Source organism: Rhinolophus hipposideros, assembly GCF_964194185.1.
Source record: "Rhinolophus hipposideros genome assembly, chromosome: 3".
Taxonomy (NCBI): domain Eukaryota; kingdom Metazoa; phylum Chordata; class Mammalia; order Chiroptera; family Rhinolophidae; genus Rhinolophus; species Rhinolophus hipposideros.
Genome location: NC_138049.1, coordinates 6,981,079 through 6,995,310, shown reverse-complemented (window position 1 = coordinate 6,995,310; position 14,232 = coordinate 6,981,079). Strand labels below are relative to the sequence as shown.

At 48.1% G+C, this 14,232-nt stretch overlaps 1 protein-coding gene across 2 annotated transcripts in view; it reads left to right on the top strand.

The window, feature by feature from the left end:
- Positions 1 to 14,232, top strand: part of IGF2R (insulin like growth factor 2 receptor) — a 100,045-nt gene that overhangs the window by 70,368 nt on the left and 15,445 nt on the right. For both annotated transcript variants that reach the window (XM_081044609.1, XM_081044608.1), the window contains exons 30-36: positions 5,041 to 5,177; positions 6,268 to 6,458; positions 8,052 to 8,178; positions 9,246 to 9,365; positions 9,696 to 9,952; positions 10,258 to 10,476; positions 12,035 to 12,184. In XM_081044609.1, the coding sequence (XP_080900735.1) occupies positions 5,041 to 5,177; positions 6,268 to 6,458; positions 8,052 to 8,178; positions 9,246 to 9,365; positions 9,696 to 9,952; positions 10,258 to 10,476; positions 12,035 to 12,184 (1,201 nt within the window). The remainder of the gene's footprint in view (positions 1 to 5,040; positions 5,178 to 6,267; positions 6,459 to 8,051; positions 8,179 to 9,245; positions 9,366 to 9,695; positions 9,953 to 10,257; positions 10,477 to 12,034; positions 12,185 to 14,232) is intronic.

The window sequence follows — 14,232 nt, the reverse complement described above, 5'->3', positions numbered from 1 at the left end:
CGGCCACAACTGAGAGCCTGTGATTATTTTGCGTTGCACATGGGGAAGTGATTGGAGTCGAACGAGAAAACCTTGCGTGATTCATAGGTGTAAGTGGAATATAGTGACCAGGATGTCACCTGGCCTCTGCTGCTCCCTTAGACACTGCTGGTCTGGGGACACAGGCGTGAAGAAGGTGTGGAGAGTGTGATGGCAGACGTGCACAGGTTGGGCTGTCAGCATGAGGGGGTGACACGCAGCTCGCAGGTTCTCAGTGGTCGTCACTGGCTCCCAGTCTGTTCTTACCTGGGGCTCAAATGTACTCCTGAAATTGGGTGCTGGGCAACTCATGTGATGGGGTGGAGGGCTTCACTGTGTGTGAATTCAACAGTCACCCTCAGAACTATTACAGAGTGGATATGTCTTGGGTCCCGTCCCTGGAGATTTTGGTTTTGTAGGTCTGACGTTCTGAATAGTTGAGGGACCTGCTGACAGTTCTGTGAAGACCCACCCCCCAAAAGAATTGCTGAGTTACAGCATCCCTCCCTGGGGAAATATTGAGTCATTTCCATGTTTCCTCCTAGTTTTTATTCTGTCGTGTTACTTGTATGTAGACAAAGTAGTAATTTTTGAAGTTTTAGTAATGTATGGAAGTGTATACATTTAGCACCTTAAATCATAATTTAAGTTTAATAATGTTACCTGTTCCAGTTAATGTTTTGTAAGCATTTTCATGTGAAACAAATTCATCTCTCATTCCAAATGAATATGTGCTGTTCTTCTAGGTGGATAGCCATAATTTGCTTAGCCATTCTCTCACTGTCATTTGAGACTGTCTTCAGCTTCCTGATACTTGTGTACGAGGAGTACTGTTTCGATATTCTTTGTACATAAAGCTTTTTTCCAAAAATATTTGTGCTGTTTTTAAAAGTAGAATGAAGTCAAAGGAAAATTGAATAATTGGTTAAGATGGAAGTTTATATACATATTGTAATAAATTCATACGAGCACAAAAACGTATATGACGAAGTAAGCTTCCCCAATCCCTGTTCTCTCACCTCCACCTCATTCCACTTTTTATCACACCGTCCTGTAGTTCTTTCTGGAGCTTTCCGTGACTCTAAATGATATATATACCCCAGTTTGTCTCCCTCACATGGTACTGATCTGTCTTAAAAGACGAGACATTTAATTCTAGTATGCTATCCTCCTCTTCTGTCTGCGCAGCTCCACTTTGGTTCCATTTTTATTTTTTATCGGCTACCCTTAGAATATTAGATACTATGCTCCAAGGTCTATTTCTTGTTCACTGACCTTTAGACAACACCTCTTTACTTCCTGCTGTGTAAGGTGAGGGTCTCAGATGCTGCCGGCCCCTCTGCCTTCTCCTCTGTCTGCTTTGCCTTTCCATTGTCACCTTTCTGTCACAAACCATTGCTGGCACATTGTCAAGGTTTAGAATATTTATGTTATGTTTGGTAACTCTAATGGTCTTCCCTACTTTATTTACGTGGTGATTCTAAAGAATTAAAAACTAATAAACAGCATTTACAATATTGGGTAAACATCATTTACTGCAAAATTGTATGGTGTGATTGGATCTACGGAGAGTGGCATGATCCCGTGTCACTTAGCGTGCTCTTTTGGAAGGAAAACAGGCTGAGGATTTAGGTCAGGAGGTTCCCATTCCTTCTGTTTCATAAGTTGCTCCAAAGAATCATGCCACATTTTGTTTTGTTTCCTATTTGGAACTTGGCTATCTCGGTAGCTTTTTAATCTTGGCATTTTGTACTATCTTTTCCTTTTATTGTTGACAGGATAATTGGCTTTCCCTTTGTATCTAAGATGATCTGGTTCTTTGTGATGCTGTGTGTACGGGTGAATCACATCTTCTTAAGGAAGGTCTGTGGTTCCCAGCTCTGATTTCTTGTCTTCTGATTAGTGCTTGTTCTGGGATCACTCTGGGCTTGGATCCACACTACATTGCTTTTTGGATTTCATGTCCTTTTTCATTTTGTGAGAGTACGTTCTCGAATACTTAAAAAGAACCCCTGGGATTTCTGAAAATGCCATTGTTTTGCTCTCTGATCTATGGGATTAGAGATTCAAAATAATTTCCCCACAGTTTTGAAGGCAGGTACATGGTATGGCTGGTGAAAAGTTTGTTGCTTTTATCTTTGTGTTTTTCCTCCATTCTGGAAGATTTTCTGAACTTTTGCTACCAACTATTCTTTGGAAATTTACATTTTAAATTTCAAATAAGTAATGATCTCTGAGGATACTAATTATAAGTTTTTTTCTTTTTTTTTAAACTTTATTGTCCATTCCCTGAGTTATAATTCATTTTCTTTTAATGGTTGCCTTAAATATATATCCTTGACTTAACAAAAACTAATCAGAACTCTACCCATGTCTTTAGTGATAAAATAATGTAGAATGCATTGACGCTGAGCCCCTGTCCCCATCTCCATGGTCTAGTTGTCCAATGTTTCAGCAGTGATTCATTTTCTTACTGCTCAAAGAAGTCATTATTGTGGTTGTTCAAAAATAATCATTCGTTGCTTGACTATATAAATTGCTTTTTATAAAAAGGAAAAGAAATAAATCTATCACTTTCTTTGACTTGCTATTCCTTTTTGCATATTACGCCTTCCTTTTGACTTAATTTTCCTCCTTCTTTAAGAACTTTGTTTAGTGTAGTGCTACTCTTAGTGCTGGTTTGCAAACTATTTGCTCCTGATCTCTGATGGGATGAGGAGCTTGCACCAGAATATAAATCAAGGGTGTCACCCTTACCCTGGACAACGAAGGAACCAGTGTATCGAGTCATAGCTTTGTTTTCTGGCTCCTTATGCTTGCTGACTGGTCTTGGGGTACAAACCACACTTCGAGTAACACTGCTCAGTAGTTCTAACAGAGTCTGTAGAATTAAAATCGTCGTATTTATTTGAAAAGACTTCATTTTACCCTCACTAGCTGAGTATGGAATTCCATCATCTTCCAGTGCAGACTATTGCTGTTAGAGAGTCTGCCCTTTGTCAGTTCTGTTTTCATTCTTTTGTAGATAAGCTATCTTTTTCTGTATACATTTTTCTTGTGCTTGTTCTGAAGTCTCAGTATGATTGGTTTATGTGTGGTTTTATTGTTATTATGTTGCTTGGAAGTTCTTGCTTTCCACAACTAAAGATGCGTGTCTGTTATTAGTTTTGGAATGTTTGCAGCTACCGTGTCTTTGAATGTTGCCTCTAATCTCTTCTGTCCTTTTCCTTTGGAACGTCTATTAACCGTGTCTTACTCCTCCCCATTCTGTCCACATGTTTTCATCTGTTTCTGTACAGTATTCTATGTCCTTAGACCTATTTTCCAATTTGTCTGTTCTCTTATCAGCTGATTTTAATTTGCTGTTTCAGCAGTTCGTTGCCTTTTTAATTTTCATGACTTTCTTCATTGTAGGAGTTCTGTTTGGTAGTCTTCCTAACTCATCATTTCTTCCCTCCATGTCACCCCACACTGGGTTGCATCATTTTGTTATAATTTCTATTCCTTCTTTTAGGTCTTTAACCATTTTACACACGTCTCTATCGGATACTCTGTTAGCTGAAGTTTTTGAGATTCTGATTCTGCAAATCCCTGCCTCTCCCACAGATTCCATAGCAGTTACTGCTAACTCTGTCCTTCGTGCCTTTCTCCCTCACTTCCCATTTGTGGCCCACCGACCTTCAAAGTATCTAGAATTCCCTCTCCTGGAAGCAGTGCGCCACCTGCTTCCAAACTGCCTTCGTCTTGCGCGTGTCTCACCGCAGTCGCCTCTGGGTCAGGCTCCTGCCCCTGCCATGCGTTGGACGAGTCCAGCACAGTGAACTTGGTGATCCTGTTAAATTGTGCGATGAGGCCACTCTTTTGCTGAAAGCCTTCAATGCACTGATTCTCTGGTCTCATTTGGAACTACAAGCTGGAAACCCCTACTTGATATTACCCTATATTATCTCCAGCCTCACCCCCTGCTCTTTCACTCACATTTGTTCTGCTCCAGCCACACGGGGCTCCTTGCTTTTCTTCAACGGTGCCAGGCTCCCCGTGCCTCAGGCCCTTTGCCTGTGGTGGTCTTTACTGGGTCCCTGGCTGGCTGGCTGTGCCATGTCTTTCAGAGTTTATTCAGAGGTTACCTCCCAGTGAGGCGACTTGGTCTAAAATCTCAGCTCCTGTTCCCACTCACCCCAGACTTCATATCCGCTTTCCTTTCCTTTGTTCTCTTAAGCTCTCATTGCCTCCTGATAAACTATACAGTTAAAAAAGTTTATCCTGTTTATAATCTTTTTTCTCACTAGTAATTTCTATAAACTTTGTAAGAGAGGTGATTTTTATCGTTTTGTTCAATACAATATCCCCAGCTTAGCTCGTAGTTTTTGAATGAATGAACGCTTTTCATTTTCCTCTGATACGCTTGGACCTAATGAAGTGGTGTCTGTGATTATTCTTCCGTCTTCACCTGGACCTGCGCTCCACGGGGACCACGTACCAAGTGTCGGTCTTAACTCACCATTAACTGCACCTGGTGTGGGGTAGGCTCTCGGTAACTGTCAGCATGTAGGATTAGTGTAGTGAATAAACCTGTAGCCCAAGCAGAACGGTCAGCACCAGCCCGTCGTAGTTTCAGTGACTATTGGTGGCCTCACTTAGCGGGTGGCCTGCTAAGAGCTGTCTGTGCTTGGGTGGGGGGTGCTCCCTGTGTGTTAGCTATTTACTAGTGTGTTTTCTCTGGGTGTCTGGCTGTCTGCTCCATCCTGAGCATGGAGAGCACGCACTTTTCAGGCTTGGTGTTCAGTGTGGCGTGTTTTTTTTCTTTTAATATATAATTTTATTGAACTCAGTCTTGACGTTTGCTGAACTCAAGTTGTTGCCGATTCCGACTGGCGGTGGGAGCGGGCCCGCCCACAGTTCCGTCCTGGGGGACATCTGGCTCCAGGCTGTCAGGGTGGACCGCGCCTCTCGTCCTGAGCCTGTCCAGACGGCGTCGGTCAGGATACAGGTGAACCTGACGCCGTGCTCTCTTCCCTGCAGAGACGGGGCCGGCAACAACTACGACCTGTCGTCCCTGTCAAAGTACAGTGACAACTGGGAAGCAGTCACGAGGACAGGGGCCACCGAGCACTACCTCATCAACGTTTGCAAGTCTCTCTCTCCTCAGCCTGGCTCGGGTAAGAGGACTCTGGGGGGCCTGACGGCCTGGAGTCATTTTATGGGGGGAGGACGGCTCTGTTTAGGTGCAGGCCGTTCTGTGACAAGAGTGGTTTGGCCAGGAAGCAGCAGGAGGCGCAAGAGAAGGGTCTTAATGACCGATCCCTGGTGCGGCCCAGGATAAATCAGGGCTGAAGGCTCTGCTGGGAGCATTATAGCCTTTCGTGAACGTGAGGAGGTGGAGGTGGGTAGCACTGATCATGGTGGCAGGTAATTCTTCTTAGTAGGATGGGAGGAGATAAGAGGGTGTGGAACAGTGCGTGTTCGTTGCATTTATTGAGAGTAACGTGGGTGAGTGGTCCTTTTACGATGCAGGAGCCAGTTCACCCAAACCTTAGTGCTGGTGCTGAGACTAGAAGTCAGTTCTTCTGTGGGACCAGAAGCAATCCGCAGTAACCTTGGTGCCACCCACGGCCTCTTGAAATCCCGAAGAGGCCACTTGTCCCATTTTCTTGGAGTTTCATACAGCCTCACCCACATCTTCTGGGGCTCAACTCGAAGGGGGCACTGTTTTTCTTTTCTTTTTTTTTTTTTTTTAACCTAAAGTGGTTTCTGTCCTCCGCACGGTGTGAGGCTGTGGGCCCCATTCCCTTGCTCTGTGCTGGGAAGATTGGTGACACCGTGGTCTTAATCCATGAATAGTACTTCTGTACCCAGGGCAGGTGGCACAGATGTTTGGGGGCCTGGGAAATCAGAGGCCTTGGTGACTTCTTGATTAAAGACGGCACACAAATGTATGCCATTTAAAATGTGCCTTTGGCTTTATGTAGTGGCGCTTCATTGTATTTGGGGTTCAGAAGTAATTCAGGCTGTTGCACCTTGGATTCTTCTCACACGCCATGCGTACCCCAGTCCATCTCTGGTCAAACAGCATTTAAATGAGCGAGAACTCATGTGGTACCGTTGTCGTCTGATGTATATTAAAGAAACAGATTATTTTGGAGTGACTGTTAGAATCAAGGTAGCGTGTTTGACGTCACTTGCCAGATGACGTTAAAGTCAACACTGGACAATGACCAAAGGTAACCTCTGTATCTCATTGTGTTGCAGAGCCATGCCCTCCGGAAGCGGCCGTGTGTCTGGTGGGCGGCTCCAAGCCTGTGAACCTTGGCAGAGTGAGGGATGGTCCCCAGTGGAAAGATGGTATAAGTGTCCTGAAGTACACTGATGGCGACTTGTGTCCAGACCAGATTCGGAAAAAGTCGACCACCATCCGATTCACCTGCAGCGAGAACCAAGTCGTAAGTGACAGCTTTCTCAGCTCTGCTGCTGCTGCTTTGGGGATAGTAGGACTCAACGGTCACCAACATCTTACTTCCCTTGGGACTGGAGTTGGAGAGCTCAGGATGACTCGGCCTGTCAGCTGGTGGTAGTGTGGCACCCCATCGGCCCTGCGGTTCTCTGGCTCCTGAGACGCCTGACCTGGCAATTCTGGCTTCAGAATTCAGTGATTCTCTTTAAAGTTTCACTCAGATCCCGAAAGGCTGTAGGGAAAACCGATAGTTGACAACATGCCCTTTGTCTTCATGGAGGCTGCTTGGGAAAAGCAGAAGGTTGGGTGGGATCTTGCTCAAAGGCAGCTCTTCCGCTTGCCACCTGGCGTCACTTAATTAGTTAGCCGAAACTAATTCACCCATTAATAACACTCGAAACTGTTCACCCATTAATAGCACGAGACATGCCTATCTTGCCACATCTCTGTGAGGGTTAGAGAGAAGAGGTGTCAAGTGCCGGGTGTGGTTTTCGGGGGGTGGCCGGTGCACAGTAAACGGGGCTGGTCCCATCCAGTGATGTGACTGGTCGCTTCCTGGTGGGTTGGTCTGGGCAGCTAACTAGGTGGGCTAAAGTATGGTTTCTTGGGACTGTTTGTCACCACAGGAAGATGTCCGCATGGGAGATTAAGGTGAAGCCCCACGTGCTTTGTGTAAGATTGAGGTTTAGCTGGTTTGGGAGAAAGGTCGAGCTGGGCCAGCCATCTGTGTGTCAGGACGGCGTGCCCACTCGAGCTGTGTCCGGCGAGCAGTGGTCGGGGGAGGCAGGGCGGGGGAAGCCCGGGGGCCTGAGGCTGGCCCTTTTGACGGAAGTGGCTGCTGAGATTTCTCTTGGGAAGACTGTGTAGAGCTTAGCCTAGACTTGAGTGTGAGCCACTGGGGGATGGATAGACCGTCGACTCCTGAACTGAGCCCACAGGGTCATGGCGGTGAAGGAAAGAGCTGTCTGACTTGTGACAGGAACGTGAGGGCCACAGGGGAGGGCTTCTGCACGTGGTACCAGGAGGCTGGACTGCAGTGTGGCTGTGTCGTGGCCGGGCAGTCGTCACGGGTATCTGTGGGAGGGGTCACCTGCTGAGTGAATCTCAGTAACTCCGAGGTGGACGAGAGGCATTGCATTGCAGATGCAGGCAGAGCAACTGGGGGATTTGAAGAATGACTGATGGGTCTTTGTTCAGAATGACAGATTTCAGTTCACTTGTTTTTCAGAGTGTTATCACTTATTTGCTCATTTGTGACTCACAGTAGCCCTTTGAGCGTCTTTGTCCAGTCTGTCCCCAACCTCGGTCATAATGCCGTAGCTCTAGGAAAGCCTTCCTGGTCCCCCATAGCCGGTTTCCGGCTCTGGGTACGTCTCTGTGACCCTGTGTGTGTATGAAGCCTCCAGTGGTATCCAGGGAACAAATCCTGACCCTTTGCTTTTTCTAACTCTGCTGTCACCCGTAGACATTGGGACAGAAATCTCATGTGTTCATGGTGTGCTGCCAAGAAGCCTGCCGTACGGTACATTATCACAAACATCAGACGTGTGCCGATCAGTAGCTCTCTGTCCTTTGCTTCTAGAACTCCAGGCCCATGTTCATCAGTGCAGTGGAAGACTGTGAGTACACTTTCACCTGGCCCACTGCAGCCGCCTGTCCTGTGAGGAGCAACGTGCATGGTGACTGCAAGGTCACCAACCCCGCCACAGGTGAGACCCTGCCCGCCACCAGCCTCCCTGAGCAAGGGACCCTACCCGTCACCAGCCCCACAGTGAGGGACCCTGCCCATCACCAGCCCCACAGTGAGGGACCCTGCCCGTCACCAGCCCCACAGTGAGGGACCCTGCCTTCACCAGCCCCCCCGAGCAAGGGACCCTCCCCGTCACCAGTCCCCCCAAGCAAGGGACCCTACCCGTCACCATCCCCACAGTGAGGGACCCTACCCGCCACCAGCCCCCACAGTAAGGGACCCTGCCCATCACCAGCCCCACAGTGAGGGACCCTGCCCGTCACCATCCCCACAGTAAGGGACCCTGCCCATCACCAGCCCCACAGTGAGGGACCCTGCCCGTCACCAGCCCCCACAGTAAGAGACCCTGCCCGCCATCAGCCCCACAGTGAGGGACCCGGCCTATCACCAGGTAGCACAGTGAGGGACTTAATGTGAAGCTGGGCAGCAGGGCCCCCCCTAAGCGACAGCACTCTGTCCCGTGTGTGTGTGATTGGCTTTTTCTCTGGGGCCTGTCCGATCTGTTGGCTTGTGGCTCCCCTTCGGTGGAGAGGAGATTAACCATTTCACGAAAGTCGTGCTCCCCGGGACTCAGTCACACCAGCTGTAGGATTGCAGAGCTGGCTAAGTCAGCGTCTTTGTCACCTTCAGAGTTAGCATGGGGTGGCGAGGAGACCTCCAGTGTATGTCTTCACTGGGGACCCGGGAAGATGCAGGTGGCAGTTCATAGCAGCTGGAGTGATGCCAGTGGGCCTCCCACATCCCCTTGGAATCCTGGTGGCTTTGGTGGCCCAACTCCAGACGGAGGAGGATGCTTGGAGCTGCTCTCTTCTGGGAAAAGACAAGCCATCTCAGCAATTTGGGGACTTACGGCCTTGTGATACGGGCTGGGCAGTCAGCCTTTTTAGGGCTCCGTCAGTGAAAGGGGTGGTGTTTCATGGTGAGAAGTCGGAAGTCCTGACGGCCATTGTGATCCATGTGTGAGCATTGGTGATGGGCCTCCTAAGTCTCAGGTCCCTGGGTCACTGTGTCCCTGTCCCCTTGCAGGACACCTGTTTGATCTGAACTCTCTAAGTGGCAGAACTGGATACACTGCTGCTTACAGTGAGAAGGGGCTTGTCTACATGAGCATCTGTGGGGAGAATCAAAACTGCTCCCCCGGCGTAGGTAAGGGCTGCGACCTCCTGCCTGATGTCTGCCTCTCCTGTCTGTGAGGTCACCCTCATATCTTCATTCCTCCAGCAAAGGGCTGAGTAGAAGCCAAGATCTAGCAGCTTCCTCTCCCACAGCACTCACCTAACGTGGGGGAGATAGGTGGCCGCGTGATGTGCCCGTGGACGGTAGACGTGTAACATTTGCTAAAACAGATCGCCACTCCGAAGCACGACTGTTAACTATGAATTTGAAAGTCTAGATTTGCAGAAAGTTGTCCTCAGAGACTTTGTCATTTGAACCCACAATTGTGCGTTTTTCCTCCCCCTTCCACGTTTGGTGCAGGGGCCTGCTTTGGGCAGACCAGGATCAGTGTGGGCAAAGCCAACAAGAGGCTCAAGTACGTGGATCAGGTGTTACAGCTGGTGTACGAGGAGGGGTCCCTCTGTCCTTCCAAATCCGGCCTGAGGTACAAGAGTGTGATCAGCTTTGTGTGTAGGCCTGAGGCCGGGCCCACCAACAGGCCCATGCTCATCTCCCTCGACAAGCAGACGTGCACGCTCTTCTTTTCCTGGCACACGCCTCTGGCATGCGAGCAGATGGTGAGTGTGGGGCTGGGCACGTGTGACATTGAGAAATGCATGCCCGAGGCCTGGGTGCACCCAGGTTTCATCACCGGTTTTACTACAGTTCACTTGGCCCCCCAGCAGATGCCCAGCGTATCTCATCCACCCCTGGTGGGCCCAGTAATAACTGGTTCAACATACCCAGTGTTACGTAACCAAACGTCTGGGACGTTAATTCACCCTTTGTGCTTTTTCTGTTGTTGATCAGCTTTTAAATTCTTTTGGGTGACTTAATGGGAAATTTTACTGTTGACTCCAAAGAGGTCTTTCCTCTTTAACAGCCAGAATGTTCCGTGAAGAACGGTAGCTCCATTATCGACTTGTCTCCCCTCATCCACCGCACTGGGGGTTACGAGGCGTATGACGAGAGCGAGGATGACTCCTCCGACACCAACCCCGACTTCTACATTAACATCTGCCAGCCACTGAATCCTATCCACGGGCTGCCTTGTCCCGCCGGAGCCGCCGTGTGCAAGGTGCCAATCAACGGAACCCCCATAGTAAGTGTGGGGAATCCAAGCGGGGGGAGCAGTTGTTGCAGGATTTGTAACAGTAACCTTCATGTTGTGTCCCTTGCTTCCAACGGAGTTCCTCAAGCAGAAAGAATGGGAAGTGGGGCGGGACTATGTATGTTCTGTGACCAGGGGCAAGAGTCATGGCAGGATTTGTGCGTTGAGCTATCAGCTGACGACAATACACAGAAGGTCTTTGGGTTGTGGAAGAAAATGTGAACACACATGTCCATTGTTTTGTATCATGTTAGGAGTCTCAAGGTTGACCCTAGTGGAGAACTTTTTCACATAATGTGCAAGAAAGAACATTGGCAGCGCTTGGGTTTCTTTGAAATGCAATGTCTTGTGTCATTGAAACGTTCGTGAAATGCAAGCACTTCCTTTGGTAAATGAGTGGTAATTAAGGACAAAAGCAGATTTGCTAATAGCTAAATGTTCTGCTTTGAAAGCCTGGGTTTTACACTAGCATTTTTTAATTATAGAGTTTGATCTTCAGAAGTCATCTTCGTGAGTTATATTCATGTTTTGTCAAATCCTTGGTAGGTTTTATTATTTGAAATGCAGCACAAAGGTGGTTTTCTGTTTTTATTCTTTAAATAGTGAGCCCTGTCATAAGGCATCTAGATGTGTTTTTAAAAGATGGACATTATCTGCGGCATCGTCACGGTGCAATGCTGGGAGTAGGCAGGGAAATTGGCCATGACGTGAATTTAACAAAGCCACAGCTGTGTGGGGGGTTGGAGGGCCTGGATAAAGTGCGTTTTAGTGTCATCCAGTGTAACAGTGCAGGTTGGGGCTTTGATGTGTGAGTCATTCTCTGAGAGGTTCGATCTGCTGTATTTTATTGCCTGGCTACCCTTTCTCAGATTTTAAAAATTGTAGTAAGTTCTCTTACCTGGAGAGCGTGTTGGGTTGTCGTGGCCTGAACACGCAGCAGTGAGGAGTGTCGTAGCTTCCTTCTCACACTCACTCATCCCAGACGTGCATACCTCTCCTTGCCGTTCATCTGTCTCTCATTCCTGTGTTCATTTACTCGGAAATACTGACTGAGCGGGCAGTGTGTGTCAGGTGCTGTGCTAAGTAGCGGGAGGCAGCGGCGGAGAACAAGCTCTGTGTCCTCCCTGTGGACGGACTGGGGCATTGCCGAGTAAGCGGGCAGTCCCGGTGCAGTGCCAGGTGTGAGGAGACGGTCAGCATGGGACATGTACAGGGGTCCTGCCTCCCACCGTCGGGTCACAGAAGTCTGTGTAGCATTCTTGATGTGGCTGGAGAGAAAAATTCCTGTAGCCTGGAGTCTTTGAAAATGGACTATGAGTAGAAATAGAACAATTGTTACTAACGGTAGCATCAAAACTGATGACCCCAAAACACTGATTTCGCTGTGTAGCCTCTGATTGTCAAGTACTTTGCCAAGTACTCACTGCTGTTAACCCAGTTTCTGTAGGTGCTACTCATGTTCAAAATAGCTGAGGTCTAATTTTTGCAATTCTGTATTAACCTGGGGAACAGTGAATTTACTGACATGTTTGCATTTTTCTTTGTTTAGGATATTGGCCGAGTCTCAGGACCTCCAATACTCAATCCTGTAGCGAATGAAGTTTACTTGAATTTTGAAAGCAGTACTCCCTGCTTAGCGGACAAGCATTTCAACTACACCTCCCTGATCGCATTCCACTGTAAGAGAGGCGTGAGCATGGTAAGTGTGCCGCCTGTTTGCAGCCTGGAAGCTGAGGGGTGGATGAGCTGGAAATCCACAGTGTTTCACCTCTAAGGATGCCCAGATCTAAGATCTTGGAGCACACGTGGCAGGAGAGCCTCTGAATAATTGAATGAATGACTTTAGCAGTGAGTAAGCCTGCCCGGAATTAACACAGCAGGTTTTGCACATGCAGGCTTACTATCATTTAAAAACATGAAAACTTCAGTGTAGAAGAAGTGGCATTCACCTTGGCCTACCAGTATATAAAAGGGTCATGACCTTTTTTTTTTTAAAAACTATGATATACGGATTCTATTCTTACTGGGAAGTCTGACAGAGTTTTGGCAGCTCTAATCTCCTGAAGTTCAGAACTTAGCAAAAGAAGACCCTTGGAATCAAACTAGGTTCAACAAAGTTCTACGTTTGACATCTGAGGAGGTTATTAGTTTCTGTTTTACATGCATTTGAAAAAGATACTACTGGCTTCTATTATAATGAGTACCATTTTGTTATAGAGTTTTTGTGTATGTTTTCTCTCGACCCCCTCTGTGAAGAAGAGAGAAATAGGAGAGTATGGTCCCTTTTCTGTGTGACTCAGAACAGCCGAGTGACGTGCTGACCCCACACAGCTGTGCAGTGGCAGCCAGGCCCTGCTTGCTGCTCAGGCGGAGAACTGTGCTCCGGACAGCTCGGCTCCTCAGCCCCTCCCTCACCTGTGCTTCTGAAATCCATGAAGCATAGCAAACTTAGTCATATGGCCTGAGGCTGCTTATGGTCTGTATTTGTCCCATCTAATGTGAATATTCATACATTTCTTGCTACCGGAGTATTAACGTGCTTGATAACAGGAGTGAGAGAGAGAGAGAGTGTGTGTGTGTGTGTGTGTGTGTTGCGTAATAGAAACATATTCCAAATTGCCTCTTAAAATCCTACTGATGATGAATTCTAAGGCTCAGCTGGTCCTGGGAGTTCAGGTAATGGACGGTGGTTCTCTAATATGTCTTATAATTTCCGTAAGATGACTTGACTTCTGATTTCTTGGCCGGTAGCAGGTTTGTAAGGGAAAGGCTGCCAGATATGGCAGGAAGTGAACTGGCAGTAGCCTGCCAAGGAGGGGCAGTAGAGTAATTGAGAGAGGGGGAAAGACAAATGATTGCCGCCTGGGGCCTCTCCACCCAGAGGTCCCAGGCACCTGAGCCGTTGGTCGGGCCCCTCTGCACACGTGGTGGGCAGTGAGGATTATCTGGCGTGAGCCGTCAGCTCCTTTTGTCTCTTAGGCGTGTCTGTGTGTTTGTGTGGGTGTCTGAGGAACACTTGGTTATCTCACATTGCCAGATAAACAGTGTGTGCCTGCTTAGCTCTGAAACTGCCGTCAGAGCCACAGGTCAGACGTGCACTGGACTTTGGTCAGTTCTCAGGGCGTCTGCTCCTGGAGACTGATCAGTATTTATGTGTTTGTAGAGACGAGGGCCCCCACAATGAATGTTTATTCCAGTTCTGGAAAGATTTTAAAGCTATTTTCTCCCCCTGTGGCTTTTATCTTAGTGGAAATACTTTTCCACTTGAGTTTCAAGGAAAAATGATTCTCGGCAGTAATGAAAAATGTAATCCCTCGACCAGCTGCCTCATCTGTTTTTGTGGCTGTTGTTGACTGAGGGAATAAATACGTGGATTGAAAAGCCTCCGTCTGGCTGTGGAATGCCTCGCCCTAATTGTAAATATCCTGTTTCTAGAAATGTTGGAGTGGAGACGCTGCGTATGCGCGTGGTGAAGCACTTGTGCAGTTCCCTCCTTTGCTGGGCGGGGTCTCAGTTTCACACACTCTGTGTCATGACATTTTCCCCCTCCCCCACGCCCTTTCCGTTGGACTGGCAGCATGGAGCGTTGAATCTGTCTGTCTCTAAGTGCAGGGACTGCCTGCAGGAAGCGAGGGGTCCCAGGAGTGCGGCGGGCTGCATGGCAGTGCTGAGAGCACAGTGTTGGTTACTTGCAGCTGGGGATGACGCGTGTCCCTCCCTTTTGGGGATAAGCTGCTGTGGGTCACC